The 25611-nt window shown below is 50.0% G+C and overlaps 1 protein-coding gene across 2 annotated transcripts in view; it reads left to right on the forward strand.

Moving 5' to 3' along the window:
• Nucleotides 1-2167: 2167 nt before the first annotated feature.
• The window catches only part of RILPL1 (Rab interacting lysosomal protein like 1), a 40066-nt gene continuing 16622 nt past the window's right edge, over nt 2168-25611 (forward strand). The window contains exons 1-4 of one of the 2 annotated variants that reach the window (XM_082640335.1): nt 2168-3091; nt 10064-10214; nt 19178-19296; nt 19962-20183. In XM_082640335.1, coding sequence (XP_082496461.1) covers nt 2783-3091; nt 10064-10214; nt 19178-19296; nt 19962-20183 — 801 coding nt within the window. In that variant the 5' untranslated portion in view covers nt 2168-2782. The remainder of the gene's footprint in view (nt 3092-10063; nt 10215-19177; nt 19297-19961; nt 20184-25611) is intronic. The other variant, XM_082640334.1, reaches the window with a different exon arrangement.

Below are 25611 nucleotides of genomic sequence, written 5' to 3' on the forward strand. Positions count from 1 at the left end.
AGGGCCCTGACAGCACCTTGATCTCAGATTTCCCGCCTCCAGAACTGGCGGAGAATGTTTCTGTTGTTTCAAGTTACCAAGTTTATGGCAAGTTGTTACAGTAGCTACAGGAAGTTAATGTCCCTCCCTCTTCCTCACTGTGCTTGATTTAGGGTGGGGATAATCATTAGGTCCACTTTATTGGATTGCTGTGCACAGATCTGACCCCGGTTTTAGCACTTACCAGCTTGCCTGGCCTTGGGCGAGTGACTTGGCTTCTCTGTGCCTGTTTCCTCTTTTGTAAAATAGGGAGAATAATACTTCTTTGGATGTTGTAAGGCAGCAGTTCTCAAACTTTTTGCTCTCAGGGACCTTTTTCCGAGGGCACTCTCAAGAACCATTGAAGACCCTAAAGAGATTTTGTTAGATATGTTATATCTATTGATATCTACTGTAACTAGAAATTTAAGCTGTTTTTTAAAAATTAATTTAAAATAGACACATGACATGTTAACATGAATTCTCTTTTTAATATTTATTTTTCTTTATTTTCTTGGCTGTGCCAGGTCCTAGTTGTGGCATGCAGTATCTTTAGTTACAGCATGCAAACTCTTAGCTGTGGCATGCGGGATCTAGTTCCCTGACCAGGGATCGAACCCCGGGCCCCCTGCATTGGGAGCACGGAGTCTTAGCCACTGGACCACCAGGGAAGTCCCTAACATGAATATTTTTTAATAAAAAATAACCATGCCGGGCTTCCCTGGTGGCGCAGTGGTTGAGAGTCCGCCTGCCGATGCAGGGGACACGGGTTCGTGCCCCAGTCCGGGAAGATCCCACATGCCGCGGAGCGGCTGGGCCCGTGAGCCATGGCCGCTAAGCCTGCGCGTCCGGAGCCTGTGCTCCACAACGGGAGAGGCCACAACAGTGAGAGGCCCGCGTACTGCAAAAAAAATAAATAAATAACCATGCTTCAAAACAAACAAGCAAGTACCAAGGACAGTGGCGTTGTCTCACATTTTTGCAAACCTCTTTAATGTCTAGCTCATCATCAGAGAGCTGGACCCTCAAATCTGCATCCACATATTCAGTCAGTCAGGATATGCTGATCTGTGTTTCGGTATATGAAGAACATCTAGCCTCTCACTGATATATAGCCGGCAAAAGGGACCTCATAGAGACCCTTTGGGCATTGGGGAACCCTGGTGGTCTTCAGGCCACACTTTGAGAGGTAGTGCAGTAAATGTGGAAGTATTTGTAAAGTACCTAGAATAATGCCTGGCCATAGTAAACACTCTGCATTTGTAAACTAAATGTAAAGCCAATGCTCGATGCATTTTAAACCTTAAAAATTTTTAGTTTTAATTAACGTGTCAGGTTGGGGTGGGTTTTTACAGCTACAACGGCGTTCAGGGGTTTTTTCTGACTTCAAGGAGCTCACAGTCTGATGGGGGGAGGCGTATGTGTACCCACGGCTAAAACTATGCAAAGAGCAGTTTTATGGGAGTAGGAGGCGGATGTGGGGATGCACAGGAGGGCGCCTAATTACGCATGCGTGGGGTGTGGGGGGGTGTTCAGGGAAGGCTCGCCTGGGCGGGGAGGGGTGGTCTGATGGACAGGTGGATCTAGCCAGGTCAGGACAGAGGGCTTGGGACAAGAAAGCTGAAATCCAAATCCCGGCCTCACCTCCTCTGTGAAGTGGTTTTTAGGTCACAAGGAGCCGCTAATGGACGTGGCTGGCGGGCAGCGTAGCCCGGCCGCTTAGGGGCCAGAGGACCCTTCGACCCTCCTGCCCCTCTCCCGGGCGCCTCTCCTGGAGCGTAGGGCCCGGCGCCGCCAGGTCGGCCTGGAGGGTCTACGAGCCGTGGGGTCCTCGACTCCTCCCCAGGATGGGCCGCAGCCCGGAGTCCACCTCCTGAGCCCTCCATTTCTCTCCAGCGCAGGGGCCGCCCCCGACACTGTGAATCGTCCAGAGAGACCAGCAACCCGCACCCCTACCACCTCCTCCCCTTCTCTTCTGGGATAGTCTCGACTCCGCCGGGGCGGGAGTGGGAGAGGAGGAGCCAGGACCGGACTGGAGGAGGGGGCGGCGCGTCCGGAGGCGCGGGGGGGACCGGCTGGAGCGGGGGCGGGGAGGGGAAGGAAGGTCCCGCGGGTGGAGCGGGGGGGCGGGGGGCTGCGGAGCCGGTGGGTGAGGGTGCGGTGTCCGCGGGGACCCCGGGGCGCCCTCGGGCGGCGGAAGCCGGGCGCGCCCCTCTCCAGGCCAGGATCGGGGCGGGGCGCGCGGTATCCCCGCGGGCGGGGGTCTGATCAGCCGGCGTCGCCGCGGCCAAAGTTTCCCGGAGGAGCCACGGCCGCCCTTCCTTGCCAGGCCCCGGGCGTGGGGACTAGCCGCCGGCGACGACTGTTTCCGAGGACAGCGGGGCCCGCTCTCCAGCCAGACCCCGCGCCTCCATTGCGCCCAACTCGGATTCCCAACTTGGGAGGCGCCGCGGGCCTGCGCACGCGCGCGCCTTCCTCGCCTCCTCCTCCTCCTTCTCCTCGTCCTCCCCCCACTGGGGAGCAGGCTCCGGGCCGAGCCGGGCGCAGAGACCCACGCCCCGCGCGCTGACCCCCGGCTCCCGGCCCGCCGCCTCCGCCCATGCCGACGCCCGCCGCCCGCCCGGTGCGCCCTCGCTCGAGGGCCAGCTAAGCGCGGGCCGGCGGCGGCGGCGAGAGGTGGGCCCGGCCCGGCGCTGCCCTCGACAGCGGCAAGTTTGGGAGTTGCACTAGTTTGCGGGGTGGGGGAGAGGCCGGGCGGGGGGCCATGGAGGAGGACCGGGGGTCGGCGCTGGCGGCCGAGTCGGCGCTGGAGAAGAACGTGGCGGAGCTGACCGTCATGGACGTGTACGACATCGCGTCGCTCGTGGGCCACGAGTTCGAGCGGGTCATCGATCAGCACGGCTGCGAGGCCATCGCGCGCCTCATGCCCAAGGTCGTGCGTGTCCTGGAGATCCTGGAGGTGCTGGTCAGCCGCCACCACGTCGCGCCCGAGCTGGACGAGCTGCGCCTCGAGCTGGACCGACTGCGCCTGGAGAGGATGGACCGCATCGAGAAGGAGCGGAAGCACCAGAAGGTGGGCGGTGGCCTCAGTCTGCCCATCCCGGCAACGTGGCCGCTGGGACCTAGGGGTCCTTCAGCATCGGGCAGCTGTAGGTGCACACGTGTGTATACAGGGAATAGACGAGAGACGATCGGACTGGGTGAGGGAAGGAGGGAGGCCCCTGGCCCTCTTTTGCCCAGCCTGCGCACCCCCAGAGATGAAGAGTAGTTCTTTGGAGTCAGACGTGAGTTCCAATCCCACCTTTACCACTTAATAGCCGTGTGACCTTGAGTAAGTTATTTAACCTCTCTGTGCTTTATTTCCTCACATATCAAATGGTGATACTAATAGGACCCGCCTTATAAAAATTAAACGGGATACTATCTAAAGTGCTTACATAATATTATTCTTTTCCAGAAATGAAATAAGCGCCCCTGCCCTTCAGTGTTACCCGAGAAGATGTGATACCGGGCCCCATTCTTCATCCCACTCCAGAACCCTCCAGAGCCAAGGGGATGTGACCTCCAGTCACTGAGCTTATTGACCGCCAGTCTCTGGGTTCTAATTTGCAAAAAGGAACCCTGAACCCCAGTCCAGGGTTCCTTCTAGTTTATTAACCTGAGGTGGTTTCCCCACCTCGATTTTACTCTGTGAGGTAGGGATTATTCTCTTCATTTTACAGATGAAGAAACTGAGGATCAGAGTGTGTGAGGGGGGGATTTGTCCCAAGGTAGTGCTGAGAGTCTCAGCCCCAGTGGAGGTAATTCTAGTGCCTCTTCCCCACCCTCTTTGAATTGGAGGAAGATGATTTGGGGCAGCTTTAAGGCTAAGCCTCCGCCTTGCGAACAAGCGCTGGGCTCATGAATCAGGGACTCCTCACTGGGCCGGGAGTCCAGACAAGGTGTCTGGGGAGAAGGAAGTGGGAGACATGTGGTTTCCTGCCCCAACCTCAGCCCAGGGACGCTCCCTTCAGACTGAGAATGGGAGGAAACGCTTTTCCTTGGGGGATCAGGGCGTCTGAGCAAACTCTGACTTGCTGTGTGGCCTCAGGAAATCCAGTTGGCCTCTCTGAAATTCTCTGGCCAGCCGTCACATACTGTGTACTTTGAGGTCTGTGTCTTTTCAAGGAACAGAGCCCCGGCTGTGTTTGCAGTCTTAACCTAAGGGCAGACCCCTGGGTGATTAAGAGAACTAGTGTTTTGGAGGTTTGATTGTGTTTGTCCTCAAAGGTCCCTATGCCCTGGGGTCAGGTAGGAAATTCAAGCTCCCAAGCCTTAGGCAAAGTTTCCAGGATCACACTGGGAGCTTGAAAATGTCCCTGCCCTGTAATTAATGTCAAGATTCCCAGGAGCAGGGACTTGGGAGCTAGATAGCCTGGTTTCAAGCCCTGTCACTCATGGGCTGTGTGATCTTGGGCAAGTCACCTAGTCTCTCTGTACCTCAGTTTCCTCAGCTGTGAAATGGGGATAATAATAATACCTATCTCATAGGATTGTGGTGAGAATTAAAGTGCTCAGGACAAAATTTGGGCCATTTCGAGGGCCTTACCACTGTTAACTATTGTTTTTAGGCTGGGAGAGTTTTTCACCGAGGGCTCTTAGGCTGATATTGGAGACACCACCCCCACCCCAGATACCCCTACTCCTACCCCAGATCCTTCCATCTCTCCCGGGGGGTTGGGGAAGGAAGGGACCTTGAGATCCTCTCATACAACTGCCTCTTATTGACAGGGACTAAGGGACTTAGCCCAAGTCACACAAGAAGTCCTGGCACCTACGTCCCCACCCCTAGCACTTTAGTTCTTCCGCAGCTGGACTGGCAGACACCCTTGGGAGCCATTGGAGGCCACTAGGCCTGGAGTCAGGTGGAATTCCCAGCCAGCTGCACTTGTCACTTCTGGAATGCTATCAGCCAGGAAGTAAACACCAGTGTGTTCAAAGCCAGGGCTCATTTGTAAATACAGAGGACCATCTTTTCTAATTCGGAGGACAAAATCCTTTTTTTCCCCATCCCCGCTTCAGTCCCCTTTACTTCATATTCTTGGGATCGAGAGAGACTCGTCTGATTCCCCTCACCCCGTAAGCCTCAAAGGCTCTTCAAGGTGTTATTTCCACAGAAATCTTAGCATGTCCTTCGTCTTATCTGTCTATCCGTTCATTCCTCCCTCCCACCTTCCCTCCCTCCCTTCCTTCCTTTTTTTCTTCCTTCTCTCTCTCTTTCTCTTGACAAATATGGCTCCAGTAAAGCATGCACCCTCTCTTCCACCAACTCTTCCTCCCAAAAGGTCCCCGGACTCAGTTCTGTTCATCACTCAGACCTAGGCCACAGTCTCATCATGTTCTACCTGGTTACTCCATCTGCAGCCTTGTTGACCGACTGCAGCTTGCAAAGTGCCTTTCGAGGTGACTTGGGTGATGCAAAGGGAAAGGAAAACCAGGTCCTCATCTCAGGCAGTGGGTGGGTAACAGGGAAGACAGGAAAAACACACAAAGAGACTTTAGAAAGCAGTGGCTGTGCAGATACAAGTGCATATAATATAAACAGCATACGTTGTTCATTTATTCATTCAACAGATATATTTATTGAGTACCTACTAATCGCCAGGCACTGTTCTGGGCGACAGTGGTGACCACAACAGGTAAGGTCTTTGCCCTCAAGGACCTGACTTTCTAGTGCAGTGCTGTCCCATAGATATATAATGTGGCATGTCACATTGATAAAAAGACACAGATGACATTAATTTTTATTTTTTTGGCCGCACCAGCGACTGAACCCGGGCCCTTGGCAGTGAAAGCGCAGAGTTCTAACCACTGGACCGCCAGGGAATTCCCCAGATGAGGTTCATTTTAATAACATATCAAACCCAGTCATTCCAAAATATTATTTCAACCTGTAATCAATGTAAAAAATTATTTTTTATTGAGATATAATTGACATATAACGTATTTGTTTTAGGCTTACATTATGATTTGACGTATGTACATATTGCAGAAGGATTACCACATAAGTTTAGTTAACATCCATCGCCACACATAGTTACAAAAAAATTATTAATAAGGTATTTTGCATTCTTTTTTTCCTATTATGTGTTTGAAATTCAGTGAGTGTTTAACCCTCACTGCATGTTTCAATTCAGACCAGCAGCATTTCAAGTGCTCAGCAGACACATGTGGCTAGTGGCTACTCTAATGGAATGGTGTGATTCTAGTGTGAGGAGATAGATTTTTTTTAACTTCTAAAAAATTTCAGCTTATGATAAGTACCATGAAGAAGATAAAAGAGGGAACTATAAAAGAGACTGGGCAGGGATGGTGTCTAGTTGATGGGGCAGTCAGGAAGGCTTCCCTGAGGAGGTGGCATCTGAGCTGAGATCTGAATGAAGTGTAGGTGCCAGCCATAGAGAGATCTGGGGGAGGGGCATTCTAGGCAGGAGATGCAGCAAGTGCAAATGCCCTGAGGTAGGAGTGAGCTTGGTGTGTGCAAGGAACAAAGAAGGCTGGTGTGACAAGAGCAGAGCGAGTGAGGAAAAGGGGTAGGAGATGAGGTCAGGGAGGTACAGGGGTCTGCTAATGCTGGGCCTCACAGGCCAGCGTAAGGAGTTAGAAGACAGTGCTGAGAGGAGGCTAACGAGGTGATCGGTCAGGGGCCACTTCCTGGAAGAGCCTTTTTAGCTGGTATCGAGGCAAGATCAAATTCTCCCTGGTCAGCTCAGAGGCAAGAACCAGCTCCCCCAGCATCAACTTTAGTTCATTGAGAGAAGAAAAAAAAGAACTGAGGATTAAAGTCTGTATTCATCTATTGCTGCTATAACTAATTACCACAAACTTACTCAAAATCACACAAATTTATTATCACATTGGATACTATGATATTATGAATAATATCAGTATGGGTAATACTGGATAAAATTCTGGAGGTCAAAAGTCAGAAGCGAGTCTCACTTGGGTTAAAATCGGGTGTCAGAAAATTCATTACTGCGGGCACCTTTAGGGGAGAATCCATTTCCTTGCCTTTTGCAGCTCCTGGGAGCCACCTGTATCCTTTGACTTGTGACCCCTTCCTCCATCTTCAAAGTCATCAGCGTAGCATCTTCAAATCTCTAACTCTGATCTCTGCTTCGCGACCTGGGGAGCCAACCCTCGCCCCCTGCAGTGGAAGCACAGAGTCTTAACCACTGGACCACCAGGGAAGTCGCCACGTGGTCTCTGATTCTGCACTTCCTGCCTCCTTTCACTTTTAAGGACCCTTGTGATTACATTGGGTCCATCTGGATAACCCAGGAGCATCTCCCCATCTCAGGGTCCTTAACTGAATCACATCTGCAAAATCCCTTTTGCCGTGTAAATTCGCATATTCTCAGGTTCCAGGGATTAGGATGTGGACCTCTCTGGGGACCATTGTTCCGCCTACCCCAGCCAGTTACACTTGAGATAGCACTGGGACCCTCTGTGTGCTCAGCCTGTGTCAGGTGGGAGCAGAGAGGACCAGGGCAAGAGGAGCCTGGTTCTGCTTCCAGCCCACACCTGCCTGTGGGAAGGTCCCGTGGCTACTTCATCATTCCACCACCACTCTCGCCCTCTGGCCCCACCTTTCACCTCCCCTGGTGACCTTGAAGCAGCTGTGCGAATACTTAGTTATTCCCTCTTATTTCCCCAGTGCAGCAGGCTTCCTGACAAAGGAGATGGGATTTAGGCACCTATTTAAAAGATGAAAGGAGGCGATGCTGACATCCGGCCACCTGGGCCAGCTTGGAATGGGCTGTAGGAGGACCAGAAATCAGCAGACATATGTTTAGCACTTTCTGGGTACTGGGCCCTATTCCAAACATCTACATATATTAACCATTTAATCCTCATGACACCCCCCGGGGGTAGATAAAACACTGTATTCCTCATTTCCAAGGTACCCTAAGGTTGAATAACTTGTCCAAGATCAGCTAGTGAGTGGCGGAAACAGAGTTCAAGCTCAGGTCAACAGGCTCCAGTATCCATGCTTTAAACCAGCATTCTATACAGTTTATGATTTTACAAAATACCTCTCTTTTTTTTTGACAACGGTTTTACTGAATATAATTCACATACCATACAGTTCACCCATTCAAAGCATACAATTCAGTGGTTTTTAGTTTATTCACAGAGCTGTGCAGCCATTACTACAATCAGTTTTAGAACATTTTCATTACTCCGAAAAGAAAACACAGACTCATTAACAGTCATTCCTCACTCCCCGCCAACCCTTCTGCCGCTAGAAAGCTGCCAGTGTGCTTTCTGTATCTATGGATTTACCTATTATGGACATTTCCCATCAATGGAGTCAAGCACTGTGTGCCCTTTTGTGACCAGCTGCTTTTGCTCAGCATCATGTTTTCAAGGTTCATCCAAATTGTAGCATATGTCAGTATGTCATCCCTTTTTGCCTGAATCATATTCCAGATACACCACATTTTATTCATCTTTTCATCAACTGATGGACATTTGGGTGGTTTCTACCTTTTGGCGATTATGAATAGTGCTCCTCTGAACATTCATGTACCTGTTTTTGTGTGGACACATGTTTTCATTTCTCAGACCCTACAAGTGGAATTGGTGGGTCATAGGGCAACTATGTTTAACTGATTGAGGAACTGCCAGACTGTTTTCCACAGCGGCTGCACCATTTTACATTCTTACCAGCAATGCACAGGGTTCCAGTTTCTTCACATTCCTGCCAACACTTGTTATTATGTGTTTCTCTGATTACAGCCATCCACAAAATAACTTTTATAGACATCTTGTTTATTCAACCCTGTGAGCCTTTATTTTTTTATTTTATTTTTTTACTGAAATACAGTTGACACAATATTATGTTAGCCTCAGGTGTGCTATACAGTGATTTAACATTTGCATACATTGTGAAATGATCACCAAGATAAGTCTAGTAACCATCTGTCCCTGTACAAAGTTGTTACAATACTACTGACCACATTCCTTATGCTGTATATTACATCCCTGTGGCTTATTTATTTTGTAACTGGAGGTTTGTACCTCTTAATCCCTTTCACCTATTTCACTCCCCCTCCAGCGCCTCCCGTCTGGCAACCACCTGTTAGTTCTCTGTATCTAAGAATGTTTTCATTTTGTTTTGTTCGTTTGGTTTGTTTTTTAGAGTCCACAAATAAGTGAGATCGTATGGTATTTGTCTTTCTCTGTCTGACTTACTTCACTTCGCATAATACTCTCTGGGTCCATACATGTTGTTACAAATGGCAAGATTTCATTCTTTCTTATGGCTGAGTAGCATTCCATTGTATATATGTACTACATCTTCTTTATCCACTCGTCTGTTGATGGACACTTAGGTCGCTTCCATGTCTTGACTATTGTAAATAATGAATGCTACTGTAAACATAGGGGGGCATGTATCTTTTCAAATTAGTGTTTGTTTTCTTCACTCTGAGCTTTTATAGTAGGGCTCCCCAACTAAGGGAAACAGCCTCAGATTTGTAAAGTGAGTCGTCCAAGTCTGCTTGAAGAGATTCCTGTTTCAGATATACAGGGAGCTCCGGGGCCAGGTGGTGTCCCTGGGATCTTTGCAGCCTCTTTCTCCCTTGGAGAGAGGTTTGTCTTGATGGAGGGTCTGTCCGAAGATCAGGGACATGACCTCCCTAGATAGATTGGTATGTTTGGGTCCCTGCAGCCTGGGGCTGCCCCTCCACCCTCTCTCTCCTGTCTAGATAGTTAGAAGGTACAGTTCCAATGCCATTGTTGTCTTCAGGGCACTTCTAACTTGACCAGGTCCTAAATGCATAAATGCACACCTTGCCCGGAGGAAGGACGCCTTCTATTTTTCGTAAAGTTGCCATGTGGGCTACTGATGGCCTGATCTGCCCACCTGCCGATGCTTGGTTCTCGTGGAGAAGGGAACAACCCAAAGCCCCAGCAACCCTGAGCTGCTCCCGAGGGTCAGGGGGGTAAGGCTGCTGCCCTGGGCAGGCTGTGACCCCACTCTGGCCCCTCTCCCCCGCAGGAGCTGGAGCTGGTGGAGGACGTGTGGCGTGGGGAAGCGCAAGACCTCCTTTCCCAGATCGCCCAGCTGCAGGAGGAGAACAAGCAGCTCATGACCAACCTCTCCCACAAGGACGTCAGCTTCTCCGAGGAGGAGTTCCAGAAGCATGAAGGTAAGAGGAGGGGCCAGCGTGGGAGGTGAGGGGAAGGCTCTTCCACTGCCACCACCGGCATCACCAGTGACAGGAGCGTGGTCCCCAAGCAATGGTGTCTCATGTCATGTGGTGTCAATGGTGTCTCATGTCACCGTCACTCTGCCCGAGAGACACTGTGTAGCCTGGTTTACAGGTGATGAAACCGAGAGGTTCATTTGACAAATTGTTCGAGAGTCCTCACTTTTCCAGCCTCTTCTCTAGGCACTGGGTATACACATTGGGCAAGACAAAGCCACTGCCCTCGGGAGGCTTACATTCTAGTGCAGAGGAGATAGGTGATAACTATGTAAACAGACAGATGACACAGTTCCAGATTCTGACCAGGGTTATGGAAGAACTAAAAATCTGGGGGGGATATGATAGGGGTGGCTTGGTGGGGTGCTTCTTTGGATATGGTGATCAAGGAGGGCCTCTCTGATGAGGTGACATTTGAGCCCTAATGAAGTCATGGAGTGAGCCATGCAAATATCTTGGGGGGAAAGCAGGTGCAAAGGCCCTGGGGCATGACTGTTTATGGAAACCAAGGAGACCAGTGTCACAGAAGATGATCAAGGCCAAGGGTGGTTAAAGATGAGGTCAGTGGGGTCAGCAGGGGTCAGATCACATAGCCCCTTAGAGGCCAAGGTTTGGATTTTATTCTAAGTGTGCTGGGAAGAAAGTTGAGGTGCTTGTCACGGGTACACGTTTAACAATGAGCAACCCAGGGTGGCCACCCAGATCTGAATGATGCTGGAGTCCCCCTACTGTCATTCATCCTACAAACAGTTATCTAGAACCTTGACTCCAGGCCTTCTGCTGGTGCTAGAGAAGCAAAAACAGACAGAGGGGCTTGGTCTGGGCCCCCGTGGGCTGCATCAGCTGTGGGCCCCCCAGCAGCCTCCTCCTCATTCAGAAGCTGGCCCTGATCGCAAGGAATCTCAGGCCCAACTCTTTAGTCTGGGTAAACTTCCTGGGTCCCTATACAAGCCCCCTCCTCACGTTTGTTGGGAAGGGGGTGGACTTCCGTGGGGGCCTGAAGTTCAGAACTCGTGTTTACCACTCTGTGAGAATAAAGTAGCACACTGTATAAGGACCGTAGGGACCAAGGAAAAAGGAAATGTTTGATCTGGGTGCTGGCATCCTCTTTTCCTTGGGTTTCCTTTGTTGAGATGTGAGTCGTGCAGTGAAAACAAAAGTCGTAGCGGTGATAAGTGTTGGTGCTAAAGCCAGACTGCCCGGTGTGAATCCTAACCCAGTACTCACGGGCTGAGTGACCTTGATCAAGTCACTTGACCTTGGTGTGCCTTAAGTGCCCCATGTAGAAATGGGGGAAATAACCATATCTCCCTGATAAAGTTGTTGTGAGGATTAAATGAATTAATACGTGTAAACTGAATAGTACCTGGTGGCCACACTCAGCAAGTGTTAACTGTATGAGCTGTTGTTATCAAATCCAATCTCCTCTTTGAAAAGAGGAGGAAAACAGGCTGAGAGGGTTCATCCGTCCTCTTTATGGCTTAGTAACACTCCGTTGTCTGTTTGGACCACGTTTCATTTATCTATTCATCCACCGATGGACGCTGAGTTGTTTCCAACTTTTGGCTATTGTGAAGAGTGCCGCTGTGAAGGTTCTGGTACCTTCATGTTTTTGTGTGGACATGTGTTTTCGGTGCTTTGAGGTATATACCTCGGCATGGAATTGCTGAGTCCTGTGGTAACTCTGTTGAACTTAGTGAGGTGCCCACAGCCATCGTTGTTTTTTAAATGTTAGTCGTCTCCCTAATTAATATCGTTTGGAATCCTACCTTATGGTCTGGTGGTTTTTATTTTATTTTGTTTATTTATTTATTAATATTTACTATTTATTTGGTTGCGCTGGGCCTTAGTTGCGGCTTGCTGGCTCCTTAGTTGCGGCATGTGAACTCTTAGTTGTGGCACACATGTGGGATCTAGTTCCCTGACCAGGGATCGAACCCGGGCCCCCTGCATTGGGAGCGTGGAGTCTTATCCACTGCGCCACCAGGGATGTCCCTATAGCCATCTTTTGGTCTGTGACATTTCTGCAGGGCACCCAGAGGCCTCCAGGGGTGACCTTGGAACTCCCCCTGCCTACCCCAGTGACGCCCTGGAGGCCGCAGGTCCCCCAGGCACAGGCCCGAACACCCTAAGCCGCTTCCTCGGCGCTCGGTTGCATGTGTGTGCACACGGCACCCCCCGTGTGGGAGAGCTTGGCCTCGGCTCTCTGCATCCCTGCTAAGCTCTTCATCAGACAGCCCACACAGGTGCCATCTGAGACGCACTTAATTGGCATCTCGCGTGGGTCCAGCTCCCGGGGGTGAGCTCGGGGAGCCTCCGGTATTCAGCTCGACAGCAGCCCTCACCCGAGTGGAGAAACTGGGCAGATGCCAGGAATGCCTTTCACAGTTATTTTTATTTTGCCTGGGAAGCCATGGGAACACAATAAGGGCAAAAGCATGTCTTCCACCTGTGAGAGGAACAGACACTGGGCCGAGGGGTCCCTGGGAGGAGGTGCAGCCCATGAAGTTAGACTGTGTGTCTGGCCCCACTTAGGCAGTGGGGCAAGGCCTAGGTGCAAACACAGGATTTAGGGGGGTGAGTGGGCTGAGATGCCCGCTTAGAACAGCCAGCCCTGCCCGGAACAGCGCTGCTTTCCCAGCCATTAATACTGGGCACGGCAACGTAGAGAACAAACGTATGGCTACCAAGGGGGGAAGGGGGAGTAGAATGAATTGGGAGAATGGGATTGACACATATACACCACTGTGTATAAAATAGACAACTAATGAGAACCTACTGTAGAGCACAGGGAACTCGACTCAGTGCTCTGTGGTGACCTAAAAGGGAAGCAAATCCAAAAAGGGGGGATATATGTGTACGTAGAGCTGATTCACTTTGCTGTACAGCAGAAACTAACACAACATTGTAAAGCAACTGTACTCCAATAAAAATTAATTTAAAAAAAAGAAAAAAAATACTGGGCAGTGCACTCAGAGCACCTGCCAGTCTCCTGTCTCCCCGTCCCTGGAAGTCTCCAGATTAAAAAGCACTTCCCTACTTCTTGTATTTGGAAATCGTCTCGTCAGCACTTGGAAACTACTAGTTAGCACATGTGGAGATGAATTACAGCTATGGAAGCAGTTGGACTGGGGGCATGGGGGTGCAGAGATACACTCAAGCGTCTGGAAAAAAATTCTTGGGCTCTGGACAAACAACTCTGTCACAGGAGAGGATGAAAACTGACCACGTATCCATTTTCGGAAGAGCAGCTGAGAACAGCACCGTCCAGAAAAAACGTAAGGCAAGCCACAGATGTGACTCTGATTTTTCTAGGTGTGGCATTAAAAGAAAGTAAAAAGCACAGGTGAAAGTAATTTCATTAATATTTTTATTTAACCCGGTAGATCCAAGATATCATCCTTCAACATGTAATCAATTTAAAAATTATCAGTTGGGGGCTTCCCTGGTGGCGCAGTGGTTGAGAGTCCGCCTGCCAATACAGGGGACACGGGTTCGTGTCCCGGTCCGGGAAGATCCCACATGCCGCGGAGCGGCTGGGCCTGTGAGCCATGGCCGCTGAGCCTGCGCGTCCGGAGCCTGTGCTCCGCAACGGGAGAGGCCACAACACTGAGAGGCCCGCGTACCGCAAAACAAACAAACAAACAAACAAAAATTATCAGTTGGGGGGAATTCCCTGGTGGTCTAGTGGTTAGGACTCTGTGCTTTCACTGCTGAGGGCCTGGGTTCAATCCCTGGTCAGGGACCTAAAATCCTGCAAGCCGCATGGTGCAGACGAAAGAAATAAATAAAAATTTAAAAAATTTAAAATAAAAATTATCAGTAGGGTATTTTGCATTTTTTTCATATTAAGTCTTTGAAATCTGGTGGGTTATTCATTTATATATAATAAAATATATATATGTGTGTTTTACTGTGGTAACATACACGTAAAATTTCTCATCTTAAGCTGGGACAAAGTGAGAGAGTGGCATGGACATATATACACTACCAAATGTAAAATAGATAGCTAGTGGGAAGCAGCTGCATAGCACAGGGAGATCAGCTCCGTGCTTTGTGACCACCTAGAGGGGTGGGATAGGGAGGGTGGGAGGGAGGGAGATGCAAGAGGGAAGAGATATGGAGACATATGTATAGGTATAACTGATTCACTTTGTTATAAAGCAGAAGCTAACATACCATTGTAAAGCAATTGTACTCTAATAAAGAGGTTAAAAAATTTTTCTCATCTTAACCATTTCTAAGTGTATAGTGCAGCCGCGTTAAGAACGTTCGCATTGTTGTACAACTGGACTCTGGAACTCATCTTGCAAATGTAAACCTCTGTCCCCATTAAACAATAACTCTCCATTGCTCCCTCCCCCAGCCCCTGGCAACTGGCATTCTCCTTTCTGTCTCTATAATTTTGAACTACTCCAGGTAGCTCACATAAGTGGAATCATACAATATTTGTCTTTTTGTGACTGGTTTATTTCACTGAGCATAATGTCCTTGAGTTTCATCCATGTTGTAGTTGTGTCAGAATTGCCTTCCTTTTTAAGGCAGAATAATATCCCATTGTATGGATAGACCACATTTTGTTGATCTACCCATCCATTGATGGCTGATGTGTATTTTACATTTTCAGCACATGTCCGTTTGGACGTGCCCTATCTCAGGTGCTCCGTTGCCACTAGTGGCTGCTGAGTTGGACACACAGAGCTAGAATATTCTTGGAGATGTGCCTGGGTAGAGCAGTCCATTATAAGGGGAATGGGCTGTGGAGTGAGGTGGACCTGAGTTTAAATCTCAGACCCACTCTTACCAATGGGTCACCTTGTTCCCATCCTCAGGTTCCTCACCTGTAAGGTGGGTGTGGCAACTCCTGACGCCCAGGACTGTTGAGAAAAATACATACAGCATCAAACGCAGAACTGGTCAATGAAAGATAGCCCTGAGGGCAATTACGTCGCTTTTGTCCTACCAGTTGAACCTTTTGTGGGACCCGAGAGTGGCTGATTTGAATTTCACCTCAATAGAAATCGTCTGTGCACCTTCTATATAGGACTTTCTCCGTATGCTTGCTGTATTCGTTTCCTGGGGCCGCTGTAACAAATGACCACAAACTGGGAGGCTTCAAACAAAGCAATGTATTCTCTCACAGATCTGGAGGCCAGGGGTCCAAAATCAAGGTGTCAGCAGGGCTGTGCTCCCTCCAAAGGTTCTAGGGGAGGAAGCTCCCTGCCTCTTCCTGGTGGCACCTCTTGGCTTGTGGCTGCATCGCTCCAAACTCTGCCTGTGTTGTCACGTGGCCTCCTCTGTGCGTCTGACTCTCCCTCTCCTTTCTCTTATAAGGACCCAGTCATTGGATTTAGGGCCCACCCTCATTTAGCCTGACCTCCCCTTAACTTAATTACATCTGCAAAGACCTATTTTCAAGTAAGGTCACATTCTGAGGTTCCAGGTGGATGTGAAGTTTGAGGGGACATTATTCTCTCCAGTACACTTGCTGATCACGTAAGGAGCTTGGGCTGTGAGACTTTGACAGGCATTAGAGTGGTCGCAAGAGTGTGGATTCTGGGGACTTCCCTGGTGGCGTCCTCGCTCCCGATACAGGGGGCCCGGGTTTGATCCCTGCTCAGGGAACTAGAGCCCACATGCTGCAACTAAGGCCCAGCGCAAGCAAATAAATAAATAAAGATTGTTTAAAAAGTACTATGAACAAAAGATGGTCTGTCCACGTAATGGGATATCATTCAGCCATAAAGAGGAATAAAGCACTGATACACACCACCACGTGAAAGAAAAAAAAAAAAAAGTGTGGATCCTAGAGCCAGACTGCCGGAGCTTGAATCCTGGTATTAGCTGTGTGGCCTTGTAAAAGTTAACAAGCTACTGTGCACCTCAGGTTCATCCGCTATACAAGGCGGGCAGCAGGGGTCCTACTTCGTAAAGTATTCTGAGGATAAAATGAGTTAAGTTCTGCTTATGTCAGCATCTTCTAGAAGGAGACCTGAGGCGAAGATGTTCCTCTGCAGGTGACTTATTAAGGAAGCAGCCCTAGAAAAGACTACTGGGGAAGTGAAGGGATCAGGACGGGGAAAGGAGGAAGCCCAATAGAGTCCATGCAGGGCAGCGAGCTCTGGAGTGGGAGTTACGCCTCAGAGTTGCCCTGCCCTTAGGCACGGGGCCTGGACTTTCTTACAGAGCCTGCCAGCCAGGGAGCCCAGGGTGCCTGGTCAGTAGCAAAAGCACACTGAAGAGGGGCGAGGGGTGAACACAGGGATCCAAGGGGGTCTGAGCACCACTTATTCCACGGTGAGCGCTGAGCCCAGTAGCTGGTGACGGCAGGTGCTTGATAAACATTGGTGATCATCACCATCCAGTATCAAAGGCGCTTTTCTGGCTCTGGGGGAGTGAAAAATGTGTGGGTCTGGTACTAAGAGACCCGGATTATGCTCCAAATGGCCACTAACTAGCAGATTTGGGGGCAAGCGGCTCAATCTTCTCAGGGTGTTTTCTTCTTGCAGAGATTGAGGGGGACAGACAATATGGGGTTGTGGGTGTTGGTGATTGTTTTGGTCTTTAACAATAGAAACTATTACATATTCATTCATGTTGTAAAAGTTGAAACAAAACTCAAGAAAAATATGAAAATTCCCTTTGCCTCCTTCTCACTCACCAGAGGGAAAACCATCCCTTTCTACGCATTTACACACATATTCCATGTGCGTGTTGTTTTTGTTTTGTTTGTTTAGTTTTGTTTTCGCGGTGCGCGGGCCTCTCACTGTTGTGGCCTCTCCCGTTGCGGAGCACAGGCTCCGGACGCGCAGGCTCAGCGGCCATGGCTCACGGGCCCAGCTGCTCCGCGGCATGTGGGATCTTCCCGGACCGGGGCACGAACCTGTGTCCCCTGCATCGGCAGGTGGACTCCCAACCACTGCGCCACCAGGGAAGCCTGCATGTTGTTTTTAAATAAGAAAAAGCTCCTACAGTGCTGGCGTTGACATTTCAGGGAACGTGTTTTGTTTTTAAGATAAAAGGGGTTATGCTGTATGGATTGTCACTTGCCTTTTTTTTTTAACAGATTAAAATTATGTATTTACTATTTGGATTGCCCTTTTAGAAAAATTGACGAGCGAGTCACAGAACATAAAATTAACCGTTTTAAAGCGTACAATTCAGTAGCATTTAGTACATCATTTAATGTATTTATTATGTTGTGCCATCATCACCTCTATTTAGCTCCAGAACATTTTCACCACCTGCAAAGGAGACCCTACACCCGTAGCAGTCACTCCCCAGTCCCCCCTCCCCCCTGCCTTTGGTAACCTCTAGTCACTCCCCAGTCCCCCCTCCCCCCTGCCTTTGGTAGCCTCTAGTCACTCCCCAATCCCCCCTCCCCCCTGCCTTTGGTGACCTCTAGTCTACTTTCTGTCTCTATGGATTTACCTACTCTGGACATTTCATATAAGTGGACTCATACAGTATGTGGCCTTTTGTGTCTGGCTTCTTTCACTCAGCATCATGTTTTCAAGGTTCATCCACATTGTGGCCTGTGTCAGTGCTTCATTTCTTTTTACGGTTGAATAATATTCCATCATTTGGAGAGATCACATTTTTTTAATCCATACATCTGTTGATGGACATGTGAGTCACTTCCATCTTTTGGCCATTGTAAATAGTGCTGCAGTGACTTTGTCACTTGTCTTTTGCTTTTTGTTAAAAAAAGGTCAAGTTTTGGGCTTCCCTGGTGGCGCAGTGGTTGAGAGTCCGCCTGCCGATGCAGGGGAAACGGGTTCGTGCCCTGGTCCGGGAATATCCCACATGCCGCAGAGCGGCTGGGCCCGTGAGCCATTGCCGCTGAGCCTGCGTGTCCGGAGCCTGTGCTCCGCAACAGGAGAGGCCACAACAGTGAGAGGCCCGTGTACCGCAAAAAAAAAAAAAAAAAAAAAGGATAGAGCCCAGACCACGGCAGTTAAAGCCCGGAATCCTAACCACTAGGCCAGCAGGGAACTCTCAATATTGGACTGATTTTAAACTTCTGCCTTCTGGAACTTTGAGAAAATAAATTTCTGATGCTCTTAGCTACCAAAATTTGTTGGTTATTTGTTACAGCAGCACATGAAACTAATACAGCATCCATCCTCACGTTCCTTAATTCACCAAAGCCCTGAGCAGACACCTACTGTGTGCCAAGCACTATGCTAGTCCAGGGAATACACAGTGAATAGGTTAGGCAAGGTCTTGCCTCCTGGGCTGACCGTATACTTGGGGGACGAGGGGCAGGGAGAACAGACAACAAACAAGTAAGTAACAGACAACACCCTTTGAGCACCTGCTGTGTACCAGACATCTTCTTCAATATTGGCTTCATGTGTATTAACAAGAGCAATCCTCGCAGCAGCCCTATGGGGTAGGTACTGTTATTCCCATTTTAGAGATGTGGAAACTGAGGCACAGGTTGGGTAGCCCAAAGCCACACAATTAATAAATGGGAGAACCAGTGTTTGATCTCCAGAGCCGACCCTCTGAATCACTATGCAGTATCATCTTTCATTAGATGAAAGGATGTACCAGACACTTAGCCATTGTAAAAAGTGAGGGGATGGATGGGGTGGGAGGAGGGGGCTACTTGGAGGGTGGTGGTCAGGGAAGGAGAGGCCTCTGGGAGGAGGTGACTTTGAGCTGAGACCTGAGAATCAAGGGGAGCCAGCCTGGGGGAGGTTGGTAGGAAGGGACTTGCGGAAGCTGGAAACAGCAAATGCCCTGCGGTGGGGATGAGCAGGGGAAGGATGGAGGGGCGGACGAGCAGAGATGAGTCCAGGAGGAGATGGGGGCAGGTTCATCTCGGTGGGGAGCCGCCAGATGGTTTAAGCAGGGGAGGGAGGTGGACGCACCCACGGGTCCCTCTCACCCCACCCCAGGCATGTCGGAGCGGGAGCGGCAGGTGATGAAGAAGCTGAAGGAGGTGGTGGACAAACAGCGCGACGAGATCCGCGCCAAGGATCGGGAGCTCGGGCTGAAGAACGAGGATGTCGAGGCTGTAAGTGCTGAGCCCCGGCCCTGTGTCCGCCCTCCCGGCCAGTGGGTACCAGCACGAGATGGGATCCTCCCCTCAGGAAGCGCCCCTTCTCCCTGTCAGTCTCACTCCATGGGCTCCGTGGGGTGGGGATCCTGCTTACGGTTTGAGAGGCCCAGCCCTGAAACAGTTGACATGCGGAGGACCCTCGGCCGAGGCTTCACTGGAGCGGTAGGAGGGAACATGGCACTGCCCAGTGACCTGACTCTTTCCACACACCGAGGAGGTCCCAGGGCCCGGTCAGCCTCTGCTCTGACCCTGAGGCTTCCTCCAGCCCATCCCCGTCATGCCCCAGCATGGTTCAGGCTGCTCCGGGAACCTATATGGTGTCTCTGCCTAAATTAGAAAAAGATGCCCCTTTCTCAAGGTATGTTACTTCCCTCTGTTGGGAAATTGTCATAATATACTAACAAGACACTTGTCTTCCATCTGTCATAAAATTATCCTAGTAAATATACACATTGCCCATCTCTGGCATCAACAGAGTTGTAAGAACGTGAACAAATTTCAAACAAATCAAGGCATCTACAGTATGAATGGCACGCCTGTAGATGGTTTGCTCTTGTGCAGTACACAACATGAGCTACTGGATGTGGCGGCCCCATCCAATAGCCTTCCTCTCTCGACAGCTGCAGCAGCAGCAGACCCGGCTGATGAAGATCAACCACGACCTCCGGCACCGCGTCACAGTGGTGGAGGCCCAGGGGAAGGCCCTGATCGAACAGAAGGTAGAACTGGAGGCAGATCTGCAAACCAAGGAGCAGGAGATGGGCAGCCTGCGGGCGGAGCTCGGGAAGCTGAGAGAGAAGCTGCAGGGTGAGCTCAGCCAGAACGGAGAGGAGGAGCCTGTGGTGAGTGGGAAGCTGGCTTCTGCAGGCTGGCTCGAGGGGGCCAGGCTGCCTTGCTGTTTCCCCATTACACCTGAGAGAAATGGGAGGCCGAGGGAGGGCCAGCTGCTGGCTAGAAGACACACAGCTGGGCAGAGGCAGGGCTGAGCCTGGGACCCAGGACTCCCAGCATTCTAGCCCAGGGTGTCCAGCTCGGTGGTGGTTACTGGGCATCTGCCATTCATTCATTCATTTCTTCAAATAATTATTGACTGTTGCAGGCATGGGGGATAAAATAGAGAACTGGTTCCTGTCCACATGGAGCTTACAGCCAGTATGGGAGACAGACATTAGTCAAATAATCACATAATATACCATGTGACCCAGCAATTCCAATTCTAGGCATATGCACAAGAAAACTTAAAATATATGACCACAGGGCTTCCCTGGTGGCGCAGTGGTTGAGAGAGTCCGCCTGCCGATGCAGGGGACACGGGTTCGTGCCCCGGTCCGGGAGGATCCCACACGCTGCGGAGCAGCTGGGCCCGTGAGCCATGGCCGCTGAGCCTGCGCGTCCGGAGCCTGTGCTCCGCAGCGGGAGAGGCCACAACAGTGAGAGGCCCGCGTACCGCAAAAAAAAAAAAAAAATATATATATATATATATATATATGACCACATAAAAACTTGTACACAAACTTTCATAGCAACACTATTCCCAACAGCCAAAAGGTGGAAACAATCTACGTGTCCATCAGCTGATGAATGGATAAACAAAATATGATCTATGCAAACAGTGGAACATTATTCAGCCATAAAAAGGAATGGAATACTGAGACATGCTATAATTTGCATGAACCTCAAAAACATGGTAAGTGAAGGTAGCCAGACACAAAAGCCCCCATACCGTATGAGTCCATTTATTTGAAATGTCCAGAACAGACCAATCCATAGAGACAGAAAGCAGATTTGTGGTTGCAGGGACTGGGGAAAGGGGAGGATGGGGAGTGACTTCTAGTGGGTACGGGGTTTCTTTCAGGGTGATGGAAATGTTCTGGAATTAGATGGTGATGATGGTTGCGCAGCTCTGAATGTACTAAAAATCTCTGAATTTCTTTAATGTTTTTTTTAACTTTTATTTATTTTTTGGCTGCGTTGCGTCTTCGTTGCTATACACGGGCTTTCTCTAGTTGTGGCGAGTGGGGGCTACCCTTCGTTGCGGTGCGTGGGCTTCTCATTGCGATGGCGTCTCTTGTTGCAGAGCACGGGCTCTAGGCATGCAGGCTTCAGTAGATGTGGCACGTGGGCTCAGTAGTTGCAGCACGCGGGCTCTAGAGCACAAGCTCAGTAGATGTGGTACACGGGCTTAGTTGCTCCGTGGCATGTGTGGTCTTCCCGGACCAGGGCTCGAACCCGTGTCACCTACATTGGCAGGCGGATTCTTAATCACTGCGCCACCAGGGAAGTCCCTCTCTGAATTTTATACTTTAAAAGAGTGGATCTTGGGAATTCCCTGGTGGTCCAGTGGTTAGGACTTCATGCTTCTACTGCAGGGGGCATGGGTTCGATCCCTGGTTGGGGAACTAAGATCCCACAAGCTGCGTGGCACGTCCAATTAAAAAAAAAAAAAAAGAATGGATCTTATGGTAAGTGAATTATATCTAGATTTTTTTTAAAAAAGGTGATTCATGCTAAAGGAGAGGGATGATGCCAGAAGGTCCCATAACTGAGGGAGGATCTGGAGTGCGTAACTAACTGTGTGGACTCTAGAGCTAGTCTGCCTTGGTTCCTTACTGACTCCGTGTCTTTGGATAAATTATTTAGCCTCTTTGCACCTCAGTTTTCTCATCTCTAAAATGGGAATACTAATAACAATACTTACCCCCAGATTGGTGTTATGAGAATTAAATGAGTTAGTTCATTTAAAGTGTTAGCTGTTGTTATTATTACCATGATAGTCTGGGGGAGTCAAAAAGGCTTCCTCAAGGAGGTGATCAAAAGAATGAGTGAAGGGCTTCCCTGGTGGCGCAGTGGTTGAGAGTCCGCCTGCCGATGCAGGGGACGCAGGTTCGTGCCCCGGTCCGGGAAGATCCCACATGCCGCGGAGCGGCTGGGCCCGTGAGCCATGCCGCTGAGCCTGTGCGTCCGGAGCCTGTGCTCCGCAACGGGGGAGGCCACAACAGTGAGAGGCCTGCATACAGCAAAAAAAAAAAAAAAAAAGAATGAGTGAAAGTAAACTAGGTGAAGCGGGGGGGGGGGTGGCATGTGCAAAGGCCCTGAGGCAGGAGAAATTGCAGTGCAGTCAGGAAAGTATAAGAAGGCAAGGGTGCCTGTTGTGCAAGCTGACGATGAGGGAGAGGGTCTGAATAAGGTCAGAGAGGTCGGCAGGGGCCAGTGCTGCAGGCCAGGTAAGCTGCAGAGAGAAGTCTGCTTTTTTATCTGCAGGCACTGTGCTGAGTGCTGTGGAGGTTCAAGCAGCTTACAGCCCAGTGCAGGAGACAGACTTGGAGACCAGCAGCCACACTTAAGGTGGAAGGGGGTTGTCTTAGTGGTAAGAGGTTGTCTTAGTCTGGGTTCCCTTGAAGCAGAGCTTGAGAAAAGGACTCTGGGCAGGAGGTTAATTTGTGAGGTGATCCCAAAGACCAGAGAAGTGAGGGAAGGAGGAAAAGGGAATTTCAGGGTGTGTCACTGAGGTCACAGTGGGAGCTCAGTCCCGCTGGGACCTCTGAGAAGCACCATAGAACACCTCCCGGAACTGTCTTTCTGGAGAAGAAAGGCTTAGAACAGTTATCCACAAATGCCTGTCCCCAGTTAGCTAAGAGTGGCCCCCGGAGGTGTCACCTCCCCAACACTCCTGGGCAGAGCTTGTGAAGCAGATACTGGAGCAAAAATGGAAAGACATACAGTGTGCGCTTGAGGTGGGCCCCTGTCCACATGGATGGAACTGCACCACAGCTGCAGCAAAACTCAGGTGGGCCCAGGATGTGACACGGGGCACCAGAGGTGTCTCCCACGTAGATGTGCCCCCAGAATGCGCCAGGAACACAGAGATAGTGCGGTTAATCCTGTGGGGGTGGCGTGGAGTTTCACGGACCAGCTCTTGCTTCAGCTGGATGTCAGTGATAATAATGCTAAGATTTTGACAGGTAGGTGTAGAAGATGGATGTGCCGTTTCAGAAGAGTATAATGAACCGTTACGGGAAAGCTCAGCGCTTGCCACTTGTTCCAACAAATATTTATTGACTGTTGCTGGTTTGCAGGCACTGTGCTGGTCTCTTGGGTTACAGGTGGGGGAGGTTAGACAGAGGAGCTTACCAGCAGGTTGGCTCTAGTCCCAGCACAGTCATTAAGTATCTTGTGAATTCAGGCCATACACTTCTAGGTTCTTGGAAGGACAAGAACCTCCAGGTTACAGATAGGGAGGTAAGGGAGAGAAGTCTTAAAAGGGAGAGGTTAGAGTCTGCTTTTGGCTAAAAGTGACAGAAGCCTAAGTTAAAATGGTTTAAGGATTTTTTTTTTAAAGGAATTTTCGGCTGGATAACTAAAAGCTTTGAGTTAATGACGGCTTCAGGTACAGCTGGTTCCAGGAGCCCAAATGATGCTGTCAGGAACTTGTTTCAGACCTTCTCTCAGCTTTGCTTCCCTCTGTGTTTTTGTCATTCTCAAGCAGCCTCTTGCCATATCGTGGCCCCTGGTACTCAACCAGCTTTGCAACCCCAGCAGAAAGAAATTGCTTCTTTCCCAGATTCTCAGCGAGAGTCTCAGGGAGCCTCTCGTTAGCCCACCACTGAATCAGTCTTTGTGGTCTGAGGTTGGAATATGCATGTCGTCCATTCCTGAGCCACATGGAGATGGCACCCATCTAAGCCACACTCACAGAGAGTGGGAAAGGGAAGTTTCTCCAGAGGAAAATTGCAATGACTCAGCCCAAAGATGTGTGGGAACGGATACAGGCCAATTGGAGACAACAGATGATAATCGTCAGTGCCAGAGCGTCGGGGCTGAGAATGCCACACACAAAAAATGCTGAGCAGTGAGGGATGTGGATTCTTTCACAGGGTTTCTGCAGGAGAGTGACAGGATCAGCTCTGAGCTTATGGAGGACAGTTTGAACAAGGAGCTGGTGGCAGACGTGGCTGTCAGGAACCTTTTGCAGTAGTCCCGGCAAGAGAGGTGAGGGCTGGACCATAGCAGGGGGATGGAGAGGAGAAGCCAGGGGGAGAAGCTTGGGGCCGTCACACACACCCCCCAGCCTGTCCTGGGTACCCCTTCCAACCTCCTGAGCCCCACGAGAGCTCAGGCCTGTCTCCGGCTGGGCAGGTGGGGCCTGGTCCAAACCTGGGTCCTGAGGACATCACCCCAGCCACAAGACTCTGAGCCCCACTCCAGGTCTCTTTAGGACAAGGACATTTCACACCTCCATGGCATGGCTGCCAGTCGGTTGCAGTTTCCTTTCTGGCACGGTGGGGGTGGGACAGAAACAGTGGAGTAAAATCCAGTAGCAGTTATGACTAACCCACTGAGCTTCTCTGCAGCGTCTGTTCCCAAACCCAGGGCGTCTTTGCGGGGTTTGACGGCATCCCTTGGAGCTGAGTGGCGTTCAGGATGCTTGTCACTCAAACAGGGAAACCGCAGGTAGTGGTGGCTTCATCACCTGCTGCCGTGTGACTTGGGGCCTGTCCATCTCTTTGATGGTCAGTTTCCTATCTGACAAGTGAGGGACATGAACTTGACTTGATTCAGTCGGTCTAAAAGTTAGTGTGGCAGGGATAGAGGGCCATGGGATCAGAGGACACAGTGAATTCTGAGTGGAGAGGAGAGGGCAGTGCAGGTCTTCAGGGCCTTGAGATGGTCTTGTGGGACGGGTAGGATGTCCAGGGGTAGAATGTGGGGCAAGCCATTCCAGGCAGGACGAACAGCATGATCCAGGCTAGAGAATGTGCAGGGTGTGGCTGGGGTTGTGGTTAGTCCTGGCACCAGGTTGGTGAGGGAAGGTGGGAGCTATGGAGGGGTCCAGAGCCGGGGAGGAATCCATTCTTATCATTGCCTCTTGATTCATATGATTCTTTCTGAGATGCATCACTGTCATTTCAGTGTGATCTCCAGTAGGCAAGACTCTTTGTATATTTTTATAACATATTTATTGAGGTGGAATTTATTGAGATGTAATTCACAGACTGTACAATCCAACCATTTAAAGTGTACAAGTCAGTGTTTTTTTGTTTGGTTTTCATTTTGTTTAGTTTCTTCATTTTTTGGCCACGCTGCATGGCCTGTGGGATCTCAGTTCCCTGACCAGGGATCGAACCCGCGCCCCCTGCATTAGAAGGGCGGAATCTTAACCACTGGACCACCAGGGAAGTCCCCAAGTCAGTGCTTTTTAGTATATTCACTATATTGTGAGATTGTCACTACTATCTAGAACTTTTCCATCACCCCAGAAAGCTATGCCGT

This window comes from Mesoplodon mirus (assembly GCF_964341445.2).
Source record: "Mesoplodon mirus genome assembly, chromosome: 13".
NCBI classification, from domain to species: domain Eukaryota; kingdom Metazoa; phylum Chordata; class Mammalia; order Artiodactyla; family Ziphiidae; genus Mesoplodon; species Mesoplodon mirus.